The sequence below is a fragment of the Haliotis asinina genome, chromosome 4, assembly GCF_037392515.1.
Source record: "Haliotis asinina isolate JCU_RB_2024 chromosome 4, JCU_Hal_asi_v2, whole genome shotgun sequence".
Classification (NCBI taxonomy): domain Eukaryota; kingdom Metazoa; phylum Mollusca; class Gastropoda; order Lepetellida; family Haliotidae; genus Haliotis; species Haliotis asinina.
This window is the reverse complement of record NC_090283.1, coordinates 62,416,167-62,435,525: the sequence shown is the minus strand read 5'-3', so window position 1 is coordinate 62,435,525 and position 19,359 is coordinate 62,416,167. Positions and strand designations below refer to the sequence as shown.

Below are 19,359 nucleotides of genomic sequence, written 5' to 3'. Positions count from 1 at the left end.
CGTCTTTTCGAGTACTTACTTTTTGTTTGCTTTTCAGAGTACACTGTGCATAGTTGTCTTCTATAATGTATGCGGGAAGCTGGATCTGCGAGACCCAGTGTGGGGTAGGATTGTTTAGATACTTCACCCTAAAGTGTTGCACACCTCTAATGCGTTTCAAGGACGAGAACTGTCCAATAATGGGTTCTGTGGACTGTTCGCCATTAGATGGGGACGTATTTGAGGCTGCCTTCAATGTCCGTCTGAGAACAGAGAGGGGAACGTCGTCCTCTGGGTCCCAACGCTGATCATTCAAGTCAGTTGTACGTGTTGGGGTCAGTGATTCTGTCGTGGACCGTTCATTCAGCATTCAGCTGACTGGTTATTCTGCATGTTGTCAGGGTTTGTGGGGTGGAGGGGAAGCTAATTCTAATGGGAGGGGCTTAGGTCGGCTCTCCTCTCCGACCAGGTTATCAGTTATGATCGGGGGTTCTTTAACTTGGTACCGTTTTTGTCGTGTTGATGAATAATGTGAGGTATCGTGAAATACTTGAAGACAATCTCTAGCTCGGCACTTCGACAACAAACCATAACGGTTTCAAGATGACAACACCCCACGCATTAATCAGGAATACAAGGTCTCAATTGCATGACTTGGCCTGCACAGTTAAATATTAACTCACTCACTCACTGTTATAAGGTTAAAACTGTATCAGTTTTACAAGAAACATATCACAAATCCTTTAATTAGATTGACGGTTATTTCGCCATGGAATCAGTGCTATTACTGTTTAGTGATAAACTAAAAAAACAGAAAACAGGACATAACTGTCAATAACAGGACTGAAAAGAGTCGTATGGAAACAGTTGACAGTTATTTCCACAGGGGCTTGTGTATTGCTGCAAATAATCACGAGGTACGACAGGAGACCATGGAATGATGTAATTGTTAACCAATCGGAGGGGTTGTATATGGTCATGTGACAAGGGTTGAGCAGGCTGGAACACCTGAAAAAGATACCATGAACAGTAGTAACTGGTGTGGGTTACAAATTCAGTAGACAGATCGCATTACGATCGGTAAGGTAAAGGCCCCGCCCCGCCCCGCCCCGCCCCGCCCCGTCCCGTCCCGCCCCGTCCCGTCCCGTCCACCTTGTAATGAACAGAGGTGTCGACGTAAAAACATCTGTGTGTGTAAGACCGTGTGTTGAGTAATGTGTATGCCAAAGTGCCAATACATGAATGCAGTGTTATAGTTAGGAGTCCCGGTCGTCAGATACCTCATTCCTAAATGTAGCAGCCCCGGACGGACCACGCGAGTGTGTAACTTTATCTGACATCACTCCTGACAATGTGGAATTGGTAACAGAGGCCACTAACACCCAAACTCCAGTTATGACAGCACGTTCCGATTATCAGTGAAACGGTAAAAGTTGTCAGTGAATTTGGATCATAGAAAGTATTTCCGTCAACCAACCATATTTCTCCTTGCTTAGGTGGTAAATTAAAAGCCGAGAATAAATTGCGCACTGTGCAAATGCCAAAATGGCTTCCCGCGCCCGTATGGGTATTAATGATGTTATCATCAAAGACTTTGTATCCACTGTATACCCAAGACTTTTAACAAAATCAAATTAACATTGATTGTCCAAAACACTTTCCAATCGAACAATCTAAAAGATGAAGAAATCCCAAATATGAAAAATGTTGAATCCTAAAGATGGTCAGCCATTCCCAAAAACATGAAAACATACTCTGACCTTATATCCACAAAGGATCACTCTAAAATCCAAATACTTTCGCAATAAAAAAGAAAAAAAACAACACATTTCTCAATAAAAAAAATATCACATATCCACCCACGGGTCAGATTATCATAGTTTTATTATAATAGCATATTATATAGCGCACATAACCATGTAACAAGGAGACGTTTAAGGCGCTGGTATTTTCTGGTGAATGGTTTTGATGTGTGGTGCGATCAAGGATGTGTTGACACTAGTACGTTTTGGTGTCTTGTGAAGTTTTGGGGTTATTTTTCAGAAATGGTATCATGATATTACTTCAAGTAATAAATTATGGATATGCTGTAATGTCAAATGCGAATTTGGAGTTTTACATTCAAACACCGTTGGGTATTTAACTATGTTACGAGTTCACAAATCAAAACTTGACCAGGTCTTTATTAAAATATTGACTAGCGTAATTGAAGATGAATACCACTTAATTTCAATTTGCCCCAGCATAATATACACCGAAAACAGCTTATTAAACCTTATCTTGAGAAGAAAACAAGTAAGTTTTGTATGAGGCAACTTAAGTGCTCAGACTCGCTGACTTGGTTGCCACGTCATCGTACCGCAGTTGCGTCGATCGATGTTCATGCTACTGGCCACTGGTCCAGACTGTTATTTACAGACCTCTTCCATTCAGATGTAATATTGCGCAGTGCGGAGTGAAACTAAACTCGAGGCACTCAAATCTACACGGCGACCTGTGGAGCTTTAGACGACCGATAACCGTGAATATGCGGTGTAGAATATGTCTTCAGCAACCCATGCTTGCCATGAAAGGCAACTATGCGGTGTAGAATAGGTCTTCAGCAACACATACTTGCCATGAAAGGCGACTAAGCTTGTCGTGTGAGGAGACTAACGGTACCGGGTGGTCAGGCTTACTGGCTTGACACATGCCATCGGTCCCCAAATGCGCAGATCGATGCTCATGCTGTTGACCAATGGACTGCCTGGTCTAGACCCGTAACATATGCTATATCTGACATTATTTACTCGATTATTTACAGACCGCCACCATATAGCTGGAATATTGCTGAGTGAGACGTAAAACTAAACTCAATCACTTAGACGACCGATATACCCCTCGTTACCCAAACCCCGTTGTAAGATAGAACATAAACGCATAACTTTGCTTTAAAAATCAGTTTTATTCACCATACAGTAAATATATGTGAACATGTAGCTCGTGACCTTTAGTTCAAGAGGCGCAAGAAAACTTCAGCTCCACAAGTCGGCGCGTTGTTCATGTGTACCTTCATTTTCTCATGTTTACATAAGCTGATTATAATGAAACTGCTGTACCCGCTGCTCTAGTCTGCCTTCCAGTCCCTGAAATGAATCCCTAGTAGTTGAAGCGTGCGCTCGTCACGCCGAAAACCCGGGTTCGATTCCCCAGATGGGTGTAATGTGTGAATCCCATTTCTCGTGCCGTATTATTGATTAAGTGTTGCTAACAGTGTCGTAAAACCACATTCACTCGCCTTAATGTAAGGCAAAAAGCCCTAAATGACATGAAAGCAATTTTCCCCAGGTTCTGATTCTCCCATCCCACTGGAGCTGCCTTCCAATTTACGAGAGCCCTCTGCGTCACAGGTCCACGTGTCATTGCCAGGATTAAAGATTTTTTTAGAAAAAAATATATAAAAATTTTAAGATGACTCCCGACTTAAAATGCTTCACAGTACAATGTATCTAGACATGGCCGGGCACTTCGGTGTGCCCCACTCGCCTGGTTTGAGGATCGGTACGCTACCATCGGATGCAATCCATTAAAACTTCATCAAAACATAATCATGGGTGACTGACCTATCGATCACCACACATAACGCATACCAGATCTTTATTGTTATTTCTACAAGTCGACTGAAAGCCGATTTTGTACTTCAACTAAACGATCTTGACACAAATGGCGGACCATAGCAAGGACAATAAGATCGCATGAACGGGGTGTGGTCAAAGCAAGCCTTCTCATTGGTTGACGCTTGTGGCACTTAAGTCTTCTATAACGTTATTTATATATGAACCTCTTTAAGGCAAGCACGTCATTAATATCAATGTATCCCAACAAACACGCATACTTCTATAAATATTTGAAACCGTATTCTTTCACATCACCATAGTTTATCTGTGACGACACAACATGCCACCTGTAGGAATATGAAACAATTCGGTGTTCCTTATCTTCTTTTGAGTAGTATACGTATGTCAAGTCTTTACAAACTGCATAGAGAGTCTAGCTTGCGTCAAAATATATCTTGTAATAAAATAATTTTGATTAGCATTGGTGCCACATCAAGCTTGGAGCTGGCCCATGCCACGTTCCGTCCCGATTCCATCAAACAAGAGCGAACCTTCCTTTTGGCTAAGTTCTGTAGAGTGAACAATCTAAAATCGTCGGGAAGAAATTTCTCGAGCTGGTCGACATGGTGAGGCGACAATAGGTAGGGGGAGCTTGACTTGGGATTCCCTGATATCAACGCCAACCTCATCAATATCGGTAGAAATAATTTCGGTTCAAGTGATCGAAATATGGACAGAAAGAGCTCCAAGTTTTCCTCGTCAAGTGTGTAGCCATGGGCTGATATAACACTTTCAACCATCTTGTAGTTGGCAGTGTCATTCTCCTTCGCTGCCGGGTGGCTTTGAGCAAGTTTGGAAATGGCGTCTTTCACGACACAGTGATCTTTGTGGTATGTCCTGGCGCCATAGTTGATGAGTTCCTGCACCATTGTGACCTGGCCCGCGTTGATAGCCTTAGATATGGGCAGTTTTCCTTTCCGATTGACCACGTCCAGCTTGGCTCCATGTTTGACCAGCTTCTTCAAGAGGGACACCTGTCCGTAGCTTGCTGCTACGTGGACGGGGGACAAACCATCGTTGTCCAAAACGTTAGTTCTTGCGCCAGCGGACAACAACCAGTGCACACATTTCGGCCGATTGTACACTACGGCCTTCAGCAAAGGGGTCCTGCCCCAGGCGTCCACGATTTCAACAAGAGCTTTGGCTTGCAACAGCAACAAAAGACATTCTGTAGCGCCTGCCTTGGCAGCGGTGTGGAGCGGAGTTTCAGAGGAACTGTCCTGGAGATTGGGATCAGCTCCTTTGCTGAGGAGATATTTGACAACATAGCCGTGGGCATTGGCAGCAGCTGCGTGGAGGGGAGTGGTCAGGGTTGTCTCGCACTGTATCTTAGTAAAACCTCCTCGAACGCAGGAGTATAGCTTCCGGAGTCTGCCGATGTCTCCTGTTTCGGCGGCTTTAATCACCTCCCGTGCGAAGGCGGTGTGGGTCTGACTAGGTACGGAGATCCGACCGCCCCACCAGAATCTTCTTTCCGTGAGTGTCTGGCTCGCATCCTGCACGTTCCCCATCATAGAGAGATGGGGCCGGGGGGAGTGCCACATGTAGGTCTGCAACAAACAATAATATAAGTTAGAAATCTGATTTGGAAAAATGATAATATTTAGCTCTGAGTTTTTATAGTCTGGAGTCTCGTTCCATAAAACGAGTTTAACCCTTCGACAGTCGTAAGTCTATGTATACTATGACCAGAAATTATTGAGAATTTAAATATTCAGTACGGAAGGGACCCATTTAACTAGTGTAAATTTCCATCCTATCCGTGCCGACGACCCCTTCGGTCAAACGAGTGTAAGCCTTCGTCGACAGGTTTTATCATATACATAGATTCCTTTTTTAAGAATGCTCTCGTCACGATGGCACCCGTGGCGAGCCACCTCCTCGTGGTGGGTGCTGGGTAACGCCAAGAGCTCGCCGACACCCCCGTTGTGGACCCGGGGGTATATTTGATCCACCAACCCGTTGGCCGTGGGTTGCGGCCCTGTGTCGGTGGAGGAAGGGATCCTGGTGGTTGAGGGTAACAGGGGCCTGGAACCGTGTTCCTGTTGCTCAACACACCACTTTGGCCCTGACTTCACCTAGACGGGTGGTCGAATGGGCCCGGTTCGACCAATCGGCTGGTCACGCCAAGCCCTGTGCATGGTGATTATATTTGCACAGTAAATTATCTTTTGGGTCTTGGACATTTTTGATTTGCAATGTTTAAATGATTCATAACTTTACATTGGTGCGTTCTACACTGTAATATATTTACATTGCCTAGAGTCCTGTGCCAGAAGGCGGTGGCTCAAGGGCCAATCTGGTGATGTTGACCTCCAGATTCAACATGTGTCCAATTTCTTGTCATGGGCAGAACCACCCTGGCAGTTAATATGGTATACAAATGTTGCTATTTGTGTCATACTCACTGGAGTATAACATCCTTGTATCCCTGGTGTCGGCATCTAGGATATCCGATGCTATTTGACACCGTCCTTGTTGACACTCCATGGTGGGTGGGGAGCAGGGGTGCTGAAACGTTTTTCTTTCATCATGGCACTAATAAACTCTGGTTCATCTCGCAGCGAAAAGAAAAGACGTCTTGAGGATTTGGATGTTTCATCTGGAAATACTTCTTTTAACAATGATTCATGGGCACGATTTCTGGTGATCGAGGCTGTTGATTTTTCACCAATCAAACTAAACCCATTTGCCATTTCCAAAGCTATATCTGGGATTTGTGGTGAGGTGAGCAACTTCACCCGTCTCCGTAGTGGTTCGCTTCTTGTGGAGTGTGCACGGAGACAGCAGTCTCTCAATTTGCTGTCAATCAAAACATTTGCAAATGTTGAGGTTGCTGTGACTGTGCACAGGTCTCTAAACTCTTGTCGAGGCATTGTTCGTGACAGGGCTCGTTGCCTGTCTGACATGTCTGAGGATGAAATCACTACCGAGTTGAAAGACCAGGCGGTAACTGCTGTCAAACGTTTCACAATAAAGAAAGATGGTGTTATCATTAACACAAATACATACTTAATGACTTTTGCTCGTTCGTCCCTTCCTGATTCCATCAAAGCAGGCTATTTTAACATTGGAGTGGAGGTGTATGTCCCCACTCCACTCCGATGTTATAAATGTCGGAACTCTCCTGTCTGTCATCGGTGTGGTGACAACCATGATGGCACTGACTGCCAGAAGGACCTCAAATGCTGCAATTGTAATGGCACTCATGCTGCGTCTTCCAAGTCTTGCCCAGTGTGGCAAACAGAATCACATATCATGAAACTCAAGTGTCAAAATAATATTTCTTACCTGGAGGCAAAGAAACTGTTTCAAACTCAGACAACACCTCCATTGACTAAAACTTATTCCGCTGCAGTCTCCCGATCTGTGGTAACATCGTCTGTATTGTGTCAGACTGACTTGACATGGGTCAAGTCAGAAAAACCCGTCCTTTCACCCAAACAAGCTACTGCCCAAGTTATCCTGTCGACGTCTGGGTCTCAGACTGATGTTCAGCCTGAGTCATCACAAACGCCTACCTTGCAACGTGCCAGTTCACAACCAGCCACAGTTCAATCAAAACGAAAGAAAGGGAAAAAATTAAATAGAAATCTCTCACTTACTGACTCTTCACCTTCAGAGGTTCCTCTCCAAAATTCATTTGGACCTCTAGACATGGACGTAACTCTGTCCCAACAGGACAAGCGGAGGAATAGTTCTTCTTCACATTCACGTGAAAGATCGCCCATTGAGGCACCATGACACAGTTGTCACATATACTGCAGTGGAATTGTAGAGGACTGAAAAACAATTTCAGCGAAGTGCAATTGCTGATACAGGACTTTCAGCCATCAGCGCTATGTCTCCAAGAGACGTATTTAAAAACTACTGATACCTTTACTTTACGACAGTTCAACAATTATCATTCTTTTTCTCCTCCGGGAGATCGAGCAACTGGAGGTGCTTCTATTTTGGTTCACCAGAGTGTGACACATAGCCCTGTTATTCTAAATACGAATCTTCAAACAGTTGCAGTTCGCCTGACTTTACACATTGTTTTGACATTGTGCAGTTTGTATATTCCTCCATCTTCAGATGTTTGCCAATCCGATCTTCAAAATCTATATGATCAGCTTCCAAAACCATGCATTATTATGGGGGACCTTAGCGGACACAATCCGCTTTGGGGAAGTGAAAATACTAATAATAAAGGTAAACTTTTAGAGGAATTCATTTCCGATAATAAGTTATGTATTTTAAATGACGACTCAGTCACTTATTTACATCCAGCCACGGGAACATATTCTTCCCTGGATCTATCACTAGCTGATTCCACCTTATATAATGAATTTGAATGGATGGTCCATGATGACCTATGTGGCAGTGATCACTTCCCCACCATTCTCAAAAACATAAACCCTGCTGATGATCCACCTGTATTAAGAAGGAACTTTGCCAGGGCTGATTGGTCTTTATATCAGACTCTGTGTGTTGAACACTTGAAGCGTGATCTTTTTAAGAACAGTGAAGATCCTATACAGTCGTTTTCGAGCATCCTAAACGACATTGCTGACAAAACAATTCCACAGTCCTCTCCAATTCCGCACATTCGTAAACCATGGTTTACTAATGAATGTAAACAGGCTAGAAAGTGTAGGAAGAAAGCTGAAAAATATTTTCGCAAACATCCTACTGTCCATAATCTAGACAAAGTCAGAATTACTAACGCTAAGGCTAGACGTGCATTTAAACAAAACAAACGTCAGTCTTGGCGAGATTATGTTTCCAGAATAAATTCACGTACACCAATGTCAAAGGTGTGGAACACGATCCAAAGAATAAAGGGCAAAGGCTCCAAATCTACTATTCATCATCTGAAGGACGGTGAGACTATATTAACTAACAAAACTGACATTGCAAATAAACTTGGTGCAACCTTAGCCAAGAATTCATCTTCATCAAATTATGTCCCTGAGTTTCAAAAATATCAGAAAGAACAGGAGAAGAAAAAAATCAATTTTAATTCAGACAATGGTGAAGATTATAACGAATTATTTTCATTATATGAGCTCCATACTGCCCTTGAGCAAGCTCATAATACTGCAACAGGAGCTGATAATATTCACTACCAGCTTCTAAAGCATTTGCCCATGTTTAGAAATCCTTATAGAAATATTTGGTCACATATGGACTTCAGGAGAGTTTCCACCTTCGTGGCGTAATGCCATTGTTGTCCCTATTCCAAAGCCTGGCCGGGATCATACTGATCCGTCTAATTACAGACCAATCTCTTTAACGAGTTGTGTTTGTAAAACCATGGAACGAATGGTAAACAGTAGGTTAACGTGGTATCTTGAAACCAATAAACTTATAACAAATATTCAGTGTGGTTTTAGGAAAAACCGTAGTACCAATGATCATTTGGTACGACTAGAATCCTTCGTTAAAAATGCAGTAGTTAATAAACAACATGCAGTATCGATATTCTTTGATCTTGAGAAAGCATACGATACCACCTGGAAGCATGGTATTTTAAAGGATTTACATGATTTTGGTTTGAGGGGTCGTTTGCCTCTTTTTATTTCACGTTTTTTGAGTGACAGACAATTTCAAGTCCGAGTGGGTTCTACCCTGTCTGACCATTATAATCAGGATCAGGGTGTTCCACAAGGCAGCATTTTGTCGGTCACATTGTTTAGTATTAAAATCAATAGTTTATCCAAGGTTTTAAATGATTCAATAGACGGATCACTTTTTGTGGATGATTTTAATATTTCTTGTCGTGGGAAAAATATGCACACTATTGAACGGCAATTGCAGTTGTGTTTAAATAAAATAAATACCTGGTGTCTACAAAACGGCTTTAAATTCTCAAAGTCTAAAACTAATTGCCTTCACTTTTGTAGAAAATATAAGCATCATAAGGATCCGGAACTATTTCTAAATGGCACTCTCATCAAAGTTGTGAAGGAGGTCAAGTTCTTGGGTCTTATTTTCGACTCCCATTTAACTTTTTTGCCACATATCAAATCCCTAAAAACTAAATGCCTGAAGGCACTCGATTTACTTAAAGTTGTTTCGAACTCAAAGTGGGGAGGGGATCAAGCTACTCTCCTACACTTATACAGATCACTTGTCCGTTCCAAACTTGATTATGGCTCCATCGTATATGGCGGAGCCTGCAAAAGCCACCTGAAACTTCTTGATTCTATCCATCATCAAGGTCTAAGACTTTGTCTTGGTTCCTTCAGAACTTCACCTATTGACAGTCTTTACGTTGAGGCCGATGAACCATCTCTTACACAACGTCGTATTAAATTATCCTTACAATACATAACTAAATTACACTCTAATGAATCTAACCCTGCATATAGCTGTGTCTTCAATCCCCTTTATGAGGATTTATACAACAAAAAGTCTTCTCTTGTCCCGCCTCTAGGACATAGAATTAAACCCTTTCTTTCTGCTGCTGGCATTGAGCTGGAAAACATAGCTCCCTCCCGTCTTCTTTCTTCTCCTCCTTGGCAGTTGGTCAGACCCCAAGTGGACCTAACATTAACTTCATTTAAAAAGTCAGAAACGAATGAATTACAGTATAAACAAGAATATAATCATTTGAAACATAAATATAGCAATTATAAATCCTTATATACAGATGGGTCCAAGAATGGTGGCGCAGTGGCTTGTGCCACTGTCATTGGATCCAGAACAATATCTTCTAGATTACCTGATAATAGTTCTATTTTTACAGCAGAAGCTAACGCTATATTAACAGCTCTCAAATATATTCAAAGACACCCTAAACGTAAACAATATATAATCTATTCAGACTCTCTTTCTTGTCTTCAGGCGATTAAACATATTTCTTGTAAACATCCACTTTTAATAGAAATTATTGAATTGTACAATGATCTTGCTACTGGCCAATACGACATTGTCTTTTGTTGGTTACCCAGCCATGTAGGTATTTCTGGGAATGCAATGGCCGATCTTGCTGCTAAGGCTGCACTCAACAAATCTGTGACACCACTTCTTATTCCATACAGTGACTATAAAGCTAGCATTAGAACTTACATTCGTGATCTGATGCAAAAGAAGTGGGACACCCAAGTGGGAATAAATAAATTACATGCCATAAAACCTTATATTGGTTACACTCACTTGGGCTGTCAGTCCAGATTTGAAGAGGTCATTATGCGACGATGTCGTATTGGCCATACAAGATATACTCATTCATACCTATTGAAAGGTGAGGATCCTCCGTTTTGCATCCCTTGTGATGAGAGAACCACGGTCAAGCATATACTGCTTGACTGTGTTGAATTCTCCATCATAAGGGATAAATATTTCAATGTGAAAACAATGAAGGACCTTTTTAACACCGTAAGTTCTCATTTAATTCTTGGATTTTTAAAAGAAACTGATTTCATCGTTGAATTTTGATTATTATGTTGTGTAGATAGCTGCATTTTAATTGATGGTAGTTTAGATTAGTAACTTGAAATGTTAGTGGCTGTACCCTCAAAGGAGGTTGAAGTACCATAAAATTATTGTCCTCCTGAGAGGGTACGTAAGTCCCAAAACCTTTCCTGTACGTTTAGACTTCCAGTGTTTTTAATCGTAGCATATGTGTATTTTTAATTTTTGGCTAGATGGGACTAAATTGCTAACAGCTGAGGGGACGGTGTAAATCCAACTAGGGGCCATGCAGGTAGCAAAGGTACTGTAAGTCCCCATGATCCCTAGTATGGTGATCTACCTTCGGGTGTTGGCAATCTATAGCCTGATTTTATGTTGTATTGTCCGAATAGTGATATTAGTTTTAACTTTCCACGCTAGTTTTAAATCAAATTGTGATATCCTAGTTGTTTTACTGTCCTTCGCCGACAGAGTTTATAATGTACATATAGTCCTTTTCTTTGTTAAATGTTCTCGTCACAATATGGCTGAGATATTGCCGATGTGACGTTAAATATTAACTCACTCACTCACTCACTCACTCTCGTCACGATATGGCTGCAATACTGCCGATGTGACGTTAAATGTTAACTCACTCACTCACGAGTGTAAGATATGTCTAACACAGCACACTGCAATAAATCAGTGGTCGTTTTAACAAGGAAGACTGTGGAGTGAGTGAGTAGGGTTTTACGCCGTTATTAGCAATATCACAGTGGTGGACACCAGAAATGGGCTACATACACTATACCCAGGTAAGGAATCAAACCCGGTTCGTCGGCGTGACGAGCGACCGCTGTAACCACTGGGCTACCCTACAGCACCTTGTGAAAGGAAAAGGTCGGTCGACAGAATCGGCAACAAACCTCGTCGTCCAGTATGTATATCTCCAAGATCACACATTTCTTCTTTCATATAGGGCTGTGGGAAGCCCAATTGGCAAAGCGTTCGCCGAAAACCCAGGTTTTATTCTCCAGATGTTTACAATGTGTGAAGAACAAAGGGCCGGATTTTCGGTGTCTTCCTTGCGTGATGACGGACGTATGAAGTCGATCATTATTTCAGTCACTGGTTTATCTGACGCAGAACCGATTATGTACAGTAAGGCGTTTTACAGCCGGAATATTCCTCAGAATGGCGTTACGCAGAAAACGACATTCTTTCCATCAGTCAAGACTACATACCAATCTTCAAGGGTTAACGTAAAGGTGCAAACATTACACAAACGTCACCTAAAACTATTCAACTCAGAGGTCTTGGCATGACAGGATATCGTTAAGAGTGATTTGAAAGTCATGCCCACAGTGAAAGATTTCTTTGTTGTTTATTCCAGGCTATTAGCAAAATTACAACTATCTGTAACTGGGATACATACAATGACAAATCTGCGAGCCTGACCACCCGATCCAGTTAAGCGGGTTTTACGACACTGGCGGGCTGCTGAAGACCAATATTATCACCAAATGTATTAAGAAGCCATATTTGGTCAGTGGATTAGACACCCTGAACTGTTACATAACCTCTCACCTCAAAACTCTGTGCTGTATTCGGCTACTCAAGTACACGCGATGAACTGCTATTATTTTCATCGAGCCTCGACGCTATGTTGAAAAGCTATTACTGAATTAAGTGCAAACCTAACAAGAACATCCTAGTTTTTGGCCCTGTCTATATCGCATAACTGTGTCAACCTGTGTCGCCTTTATCTCTAACGAGCTGGCATGAGAAGGCAGTTACCAGAAGCGTCCTATATTTTGAACTCTGTTGTTTATTTCAAAGCCCTCAGCAAATTTCAGCTGTGTAACGTCGGTCTGTAAACTTTTCAATACTCCAGCCTGTACCAGACAATCCAGTGATTGACGTCATAAAAACTGAATTACGCAGAAGGTATGACATGTATCAACCACATCAGAGAAAATGACCACCCGATCCCCAAATATGTCGTTGGCGAGAATCAGGAGTTAATGAAAGCCAAAGTCAACGCCAAACTAGACTGAACATATAACAGTTTCATTACAACCAGCACCACTGGCATCAAACGATGATATACGTTCTTGGCACTAGACAGCATGGCACTAGACAAAACAGCGAGACCACGTGATGAAGTACAAAGCATTAAATATTTAACTTCTTTAAGTGGCGTTTTAATAACTTCTTTATTACGAAAGTGCAAAGTTTCGACATAGATTCCTGCGCCGTACTGTTGCATTCCTTCTTGACAACGGTACAAAAATCTCTTTCGTAAGGTCGCAGTCGTAATAAAAATTGGTTATCCATAAAGTTGGTCAACTAAATATATACTCAAACGTGCACAGGTATTTTACCAACGTAAAGCAGAAACGAGATCAATACTTAGTCTGGTTAGTTCAGTACTGACTTATGCAGTGGAAGGACAAACAATTGAATAAAAACACAAGTGAGGATTTCCTTATAGCAATCTGAGACCAAAATTTGGAACAAAGTTTTAATTGGCTCGTACAGTAACAAATGACAAATGGACACGAGACAAATAGGCATATTAAGAACTTCACCATGTGCGTATTTCGTTTTAGACGACAAAAATTAGGAACAGTGATTAAATAATTGTTTTGTTCAGTACTGAAAAAAGCAATGGACGTACGAAAAAATAAGAACGCACGCAGGTGCGTGTTTTCCTTACTCTATGGCGAAATTAAAATCGATAATTAAATTGCATAAATTCTGTTAAATCGGAGCATCAAGTAAGTTAGCATACATCGGAAGACAAACCTGCATTGTTACATCCATGACGAGTGGTAGGCATGTGGTTCTCAGGCGATATAACAGTTACCTGTGAAGACTGGCGTGACCTCGCTGCATTCTGACGTCACTGAACATACGTGACCTCCGTGTGCAGCAGTGGGTCACATTTACAAAGCGGCCAGCATAGTTTTCCTTCTACAGGCAGTCGCCAAGTGACGATTGTCACATCTCAGTTCATTCAAGAAACTGCATCTGGTTTACACCTGATTTTTTGCAATGAAAACATATAAACTTCCCATCTGAAGATTCGAGCCACTTACAACACACAGTATTCGTAATGTATATATCTGGTTACATCAAACACTGATTTTTCCGCTAACTTGGCGGAACCACCTGCAAACCTTATGTAGATGAACAGTAGGAGGATCGTGCATCACATTGCTAAAATGCATGTGAAAATATCTTGATCAGCTAACTTTTTATCACTTATTTTTATTATCTGCTGAATTTGAGAATAATCTTTTCAACATTACGAACATTACGAATTTGTTTTACCGTACATCAGTTCATGTGTACAAAGTCCCTTTAAACACTATGGACTATTTTATTTGCAAAATTTTGTTTAGAACAGTTGCCTGAGATAAGTGGCTGTATTACATTGGTGAGTCTAAACCTTTTGATGGGACAGTATCATAAAACGTGACAGACCATATCTGAAATCAAAACATTATTTTCATTTGCGAAGCTAAATCGTTGTAAGGTACAGTCGTCGAATGTCTACGGAGACCTAGCGATATTCACATACAGACTTTGTCACGTACCTCAGTGTCATAGTGGAAGTGGCAAATATATGTATATATCTAAAACAAACGTAAAGAGAAAGGCTTGCAATAAGCCAGTCGTTTCTTATTTCCGAATAAGCGCGTTTGCTTACTGACGGAAAAGTTCGTTCACGCGATATGCAAATGAATCTTGGGCAGTAAAAACAATGCTGAGTCATCACGGCGCCAGAGTGTGCCATATTCAGGCCACCGTGACATTTTTGCACGTGGTCGATGATATACATGCATGTTTACACGACATGCTTTCTACTTAAGTAAACAAGTAAACCGTGTTCTCGTACTTTACACCCTCCATCTTATTATCGGTGAGACACAAATAAACCCGGCTGCACGTTGCCTGCCATGACTAACCCATTAGGATCCAGCCATGTGTTTAATCGCTGGTCAGACAGCTCGTCAAAACAAAGAAAAATAAATTAGCAACGATCCTGTGAACACGGGTATGAGAATCTGTTGCGGTCAAAACCAAATTTGAAAATCTTTCTGTTCACATCTCGTAAAGGTTTCGTTGGCTTTATTACTCGGCAGTTGTCATAAGTGTATGACGTCTGCAAACTATCTAATCTGGACCAAACAATCCGGTGACTGACATCATGACCATCGATCAAGTCAGTAAGTCTGAGTGTTGAGTGTACGTACTTTTTCAGCAATATCACGGTGGTGGACACTAGGCTACCCTACCGACCCCTGTGGGTCTGACCAGTTGGTTAGTTGAAGACGAAATTTAACCAATAACGGCATAGGTAAAACTTGTAACATGTGTGAGTTTAGTTTTACGCCGCACTCAGCAACATTCAGGCTAATGTGGCACCGGTCTGTAAATAAACGTGTCCGGACCAGACAATCCACTGATTCACAATGTGAGCATCCATACATACGCAGCTGGGATACGATGACATGTATCAACAAAGTCATGAAGGGCGGCCACTCTATCCCGTTAGTCGCCTTCTATGACAAACGTAGGTTACTAAAGATCAATTTTACCGAGGATTTTACGAGTCAACGAGCTTCATTTACGTCACACTGACGCAAAATGTGCGGGTTTTATCCACTATAAAGTTATAAAATTTTTGTCTTAGGTTCATGTGACATACTTTAATTTCATTGGTCAATGACGCTTGAACAAGTTTCCCTGTCACTACTTTCAGGAGGATGACAACACCCCAAAAATAATACCTGCTGCCACAGTATCCCTCTGCCGAGGAACTGTATTGCTAACAATCGTATGACGTCATTGTGTCACAGACGGGAGTTCGAAAACCGTTCTGTTAGCTGTGTTTGAGTTCACTATGTTCATATCGATTTTACCAACTTTCATAGCCTTATTTAAATTATTTTATACATTGAATCGTTTGCATTCCCAACTTAAACATAATTAACTATTTAAAGAAGCAAGCAGTTTTAAGCTTCTCAGAATATGTTTCACTGATTCTAAAAATCCAGTCGAGAGGCAGACGCCATTTTCTTACATGTCATACAGTCAGTACCGATATTTAAAATAAACTGATATTTTGTATTTTAACATGGCGGTAAGATAATTACGTTGTATGCTCATCCTTTGTGTAATACGGTCTGATGTACGCCTCGTCTGCCGGTAGCACTGATAAAAACAGGTGGATATCAAACCGTATATTACCCACCCAACTACAAGTTATAATCAACACTGGTTGCCTTTCGCGGAAGACACAAAACAGCCCCTAACCTCAACTACGATGGTGTCATGTTTCCTGTAATTTCATGACATGTGAAGCCTAGTACTCTGCTGATAACAGTGTAACAGTAGTCAACACATCTATACTCAGGAGAATATGCTTATCTATGAAGTAAATGGCACATCAGATATCATGGCTATCCATTTTGCTAATACATCCATTCTAATGTCATACAATTACATTATATATGTAATACTACCAAAAGTATCCGTTTGCATTGTCGATCTACTTAATGGAATAGTTTGATTCCTGGTGAACAAAACGTGGCGAAAATACTTTGTACCTATATCCTTACCAAATCCTCTCCTAGAGCCTTGTGCTGGGTGTGTCATATAGACATTCCTCTTACAACTAGCATGGGGTGCTGGAGGTGTATTGACACGCCTCTTACAACCAGCTTCAGTTGCTGGAGGTGAATTGACATGCCTTTCACAACCAACTTTAGCTGATGGAGATGTATGGACATGCCTTTCACAACCAGCTTCAGTTGCTGGAGATGTATTGACACGCCTCTTACAACCAGCTTTAGTTGCTGGAGGTGAACTGACATGCCTTTCACAACCAGCTTTAGCTGATGGAGATGTATGGACATGCCTTTCACAACCAGCTTCAGTTGATGGAGATGTATTGACACGCCTCTTACAACCAGCTTTAGTTGCTGGAGGTGATTTACATGCCCTTCACAACCAGCTTTAGTTGATGGAGATGTATTGCCACGCCTTTCACAACCAGCTTTAGTTGCTGGAGGTGATTTACATGCCTTTCACAACCAGCTTTAGTTGCTGGAGGTGTATTGACATGCCTTTCACAACCAGCTTCAGTTGCTGGAGATGTATTGGCACGCCTCTTACAACCAGCTTTAGTTGATGGAGATGTATTGACACGATGAAAAGAGACACTACAAGCAACTCTGGTTACACTGAACTCTAATTCCTGGTTTCATAAGAAATGGTACTTACAAATGAATCTTAATTTAAACATTAATAACATCACATTTCCATATTTGATATTGAGATTTCAGCAGCATACCTCAACTGAGTAATCACAGACTGACCCTGTTTGAGGAGGTCGTAACATTATTCACAATGCATCTGGCTCACTGTCTACACCTGTGAAGTGTTCTTTACGCTTATTCAGTGTCATTATGAAACTCACAATGAGACTGATGTAATATTAGTTCCGTACCAGACTGCCAAACCGTTCTAGTGGCAGAGCCACATTTTAAGGTTTCTACCATTTCCATTTATCAGAGCTCGCTGTGGGACAGAGCATGCTATATGACGTGTTTGCAAGGATTAGGAGGAGAGTAGTGTTGCAATCTACAAGTGCTTAGACGTATCAAGTCATACTGATATATATATTAATATTCATGCATCCAGTTGAATGCATTTGAATGAATTAGTCTAAAAATTCTTGACTGGTCATGACTCAAAGTTGCACAATAGGATGGATAGGATAGGTTTTGACATTGACAATGTTTCTACTATCTTCTGTTCAGAATATCATACATCATATATCATATATGGGCATGTTACACATCAATGATTAGTCTACAGTTGACTTAAACAATGTATATGATAAGTTGATTTGGCACGAGAAATGAATGTGCTGCCATATATATATATGGCTGGAATATCGCAGAGTGCGGCGTAAAACTAAACTCACTCACTCACTCACAAAGTGAAACAAATAATCAGTGGCAGCTGGACCAAACTTTAGTAAACTTATTGTAATCCCAAGTTGAATATGCTGTTGCATTAGTAATATTATAGTAGTTTGTCAGCTCTTGCTGGAAAACTTCAAAACTCAAATGTCCTTATTTGAAATATGATTTGAAAATGAGGTCTTTTACCACCAGAGTTACAGCACTTAACAGGTCATTGTTTTTAGCAGTAAATTTCAAAATACCATTCTCTTTATTGACAGATATTCTAGTTTCTGAAACATTGTTTATCCAATGTTGAATGTAAGTCCATAAAGAGCTGACATGTTTACAATACCAGAATGAGTGGATGATATCACAATCTAATTCTTTACATTTAGTACACACTGGTGCCTGTTTATATCCCATAGTGAATTTGGGATTATTACCCATTGAAATACAAAATATCCCATTAAAATTTTAACATGTGGAGAAATTTCCATTACTTCTGTGCATGTTTACGCTATGTAATAATATGGAAAATCCCATTGTTCAGATAAAGGAAGAGATTTCCCCATTGACCTTTTGCTCTGGAGTGATCCCGGCAAATATTCATATCAACTAGTGCAGTTCTTTCTTGCATTGTTCATATCATGTGACCATGACCACATCAAGTGAAAATTGCAACTGCACATGTACAAAAAAAAAGAAGAGAAAATTGTACATAAGCACTGATTACTTGTGACAGGTCCAATTCTACTTTAAAATTAAATAGCTTAGTAGCAGAGTTAATCTAATTATGTTTCATCGTCTGTCAAACAGCTAATTGCAATAGGAACAAGTGCGCTCTGTAAAATGCACTATTCTCACATTTACATAACTGTACATTCACATGACACAGAATTTGGAGTTAGGCCACTGACAAAATATGCCAGTCCCTCTTCATAAACATGGCGGAGTTGTACTGACATGTAAATCGAATAGCCCCATTTGGACACCCAACATTTGATTCAGGATAATACGAACTACGCCATGCAATGGGTTGAATGTCAACGTGATGAGAATGACATAATGATTAAGTCAAGGCCTGACACTGACAGCTTTAACATTCAACAAACTGGAATCGTATACAGACAGAGAACGGAAGTGACAACTGTGCTAGCACGTTAACATCAATCAAGATGATCTGACTGATTTAATTCCGTTTTGATGAAAGGAATGTACAGAACGAAGTTGTCAAACAAACCTGCACTATCTATCAGAGGCCCAGACCATCAACAAGAGACTGAGAAAAGGAACATCAAACATTCATGGCATGCTGCAATAAAGACGTATCACGTTTATTTTCATTCATGAGTTATATCTAA

General features: G+C 41.0%; 1 protein-coding gene across 4 annotated transcripts; it reads right to left on the bottom strand.

Annotated features, from left to right (window-relative positions):
* Nucleotides 1-2,903: 2,903 nt before the first annotated feature.
* Nucleotides 2,904-19,298, bottom strand: LOC137281765 (ankyrin repeat domain-containing protein 29-like). Of its 4 annotated transcripts, XM_067813368.1 has the most exons (3): nucleotides 19,239-19,279; nucleotides 7,241-7,417; nucleotides 2,904-5,185 (listed from the first exon to the last, which is right to left on the bottom strand). In XM_067813368.1, the coding sequence occupies exons 2-3, from the start codon at nucleotides 7,364-7,366 to the stop codon at nucleotides 4,019-4,021; spliced, it is 1,293 nt and encodes a 430-aa protein (XP_067669469.1). In that variant the 5' UTR covers nucleotides 7,367-7,417; nucleotides 19,239-19,279; the 3' UTR covers nucleotides 2,904-4,018. The 4 variants fall into 4 exon arrangements, with proteins under 4 accessions (XP_067669469.1, XP_067669472.1, XP_067669471.1 ...); XM_067813371.1 differs by lacking the exon at nucleotides 7,241-7,417 and having other exon boundaries at nucleotides 19,239-19,298; XM_067813370.1 differs by lacking the exons at nucleotides 7,241-7,417; nucleotides 19,239-19,279 and adding an exon at nucleotides 13,824-13,916.
* Between the last annotated feature and the right edge of the window lie 61 nt (nucleotides 19,299-19,359).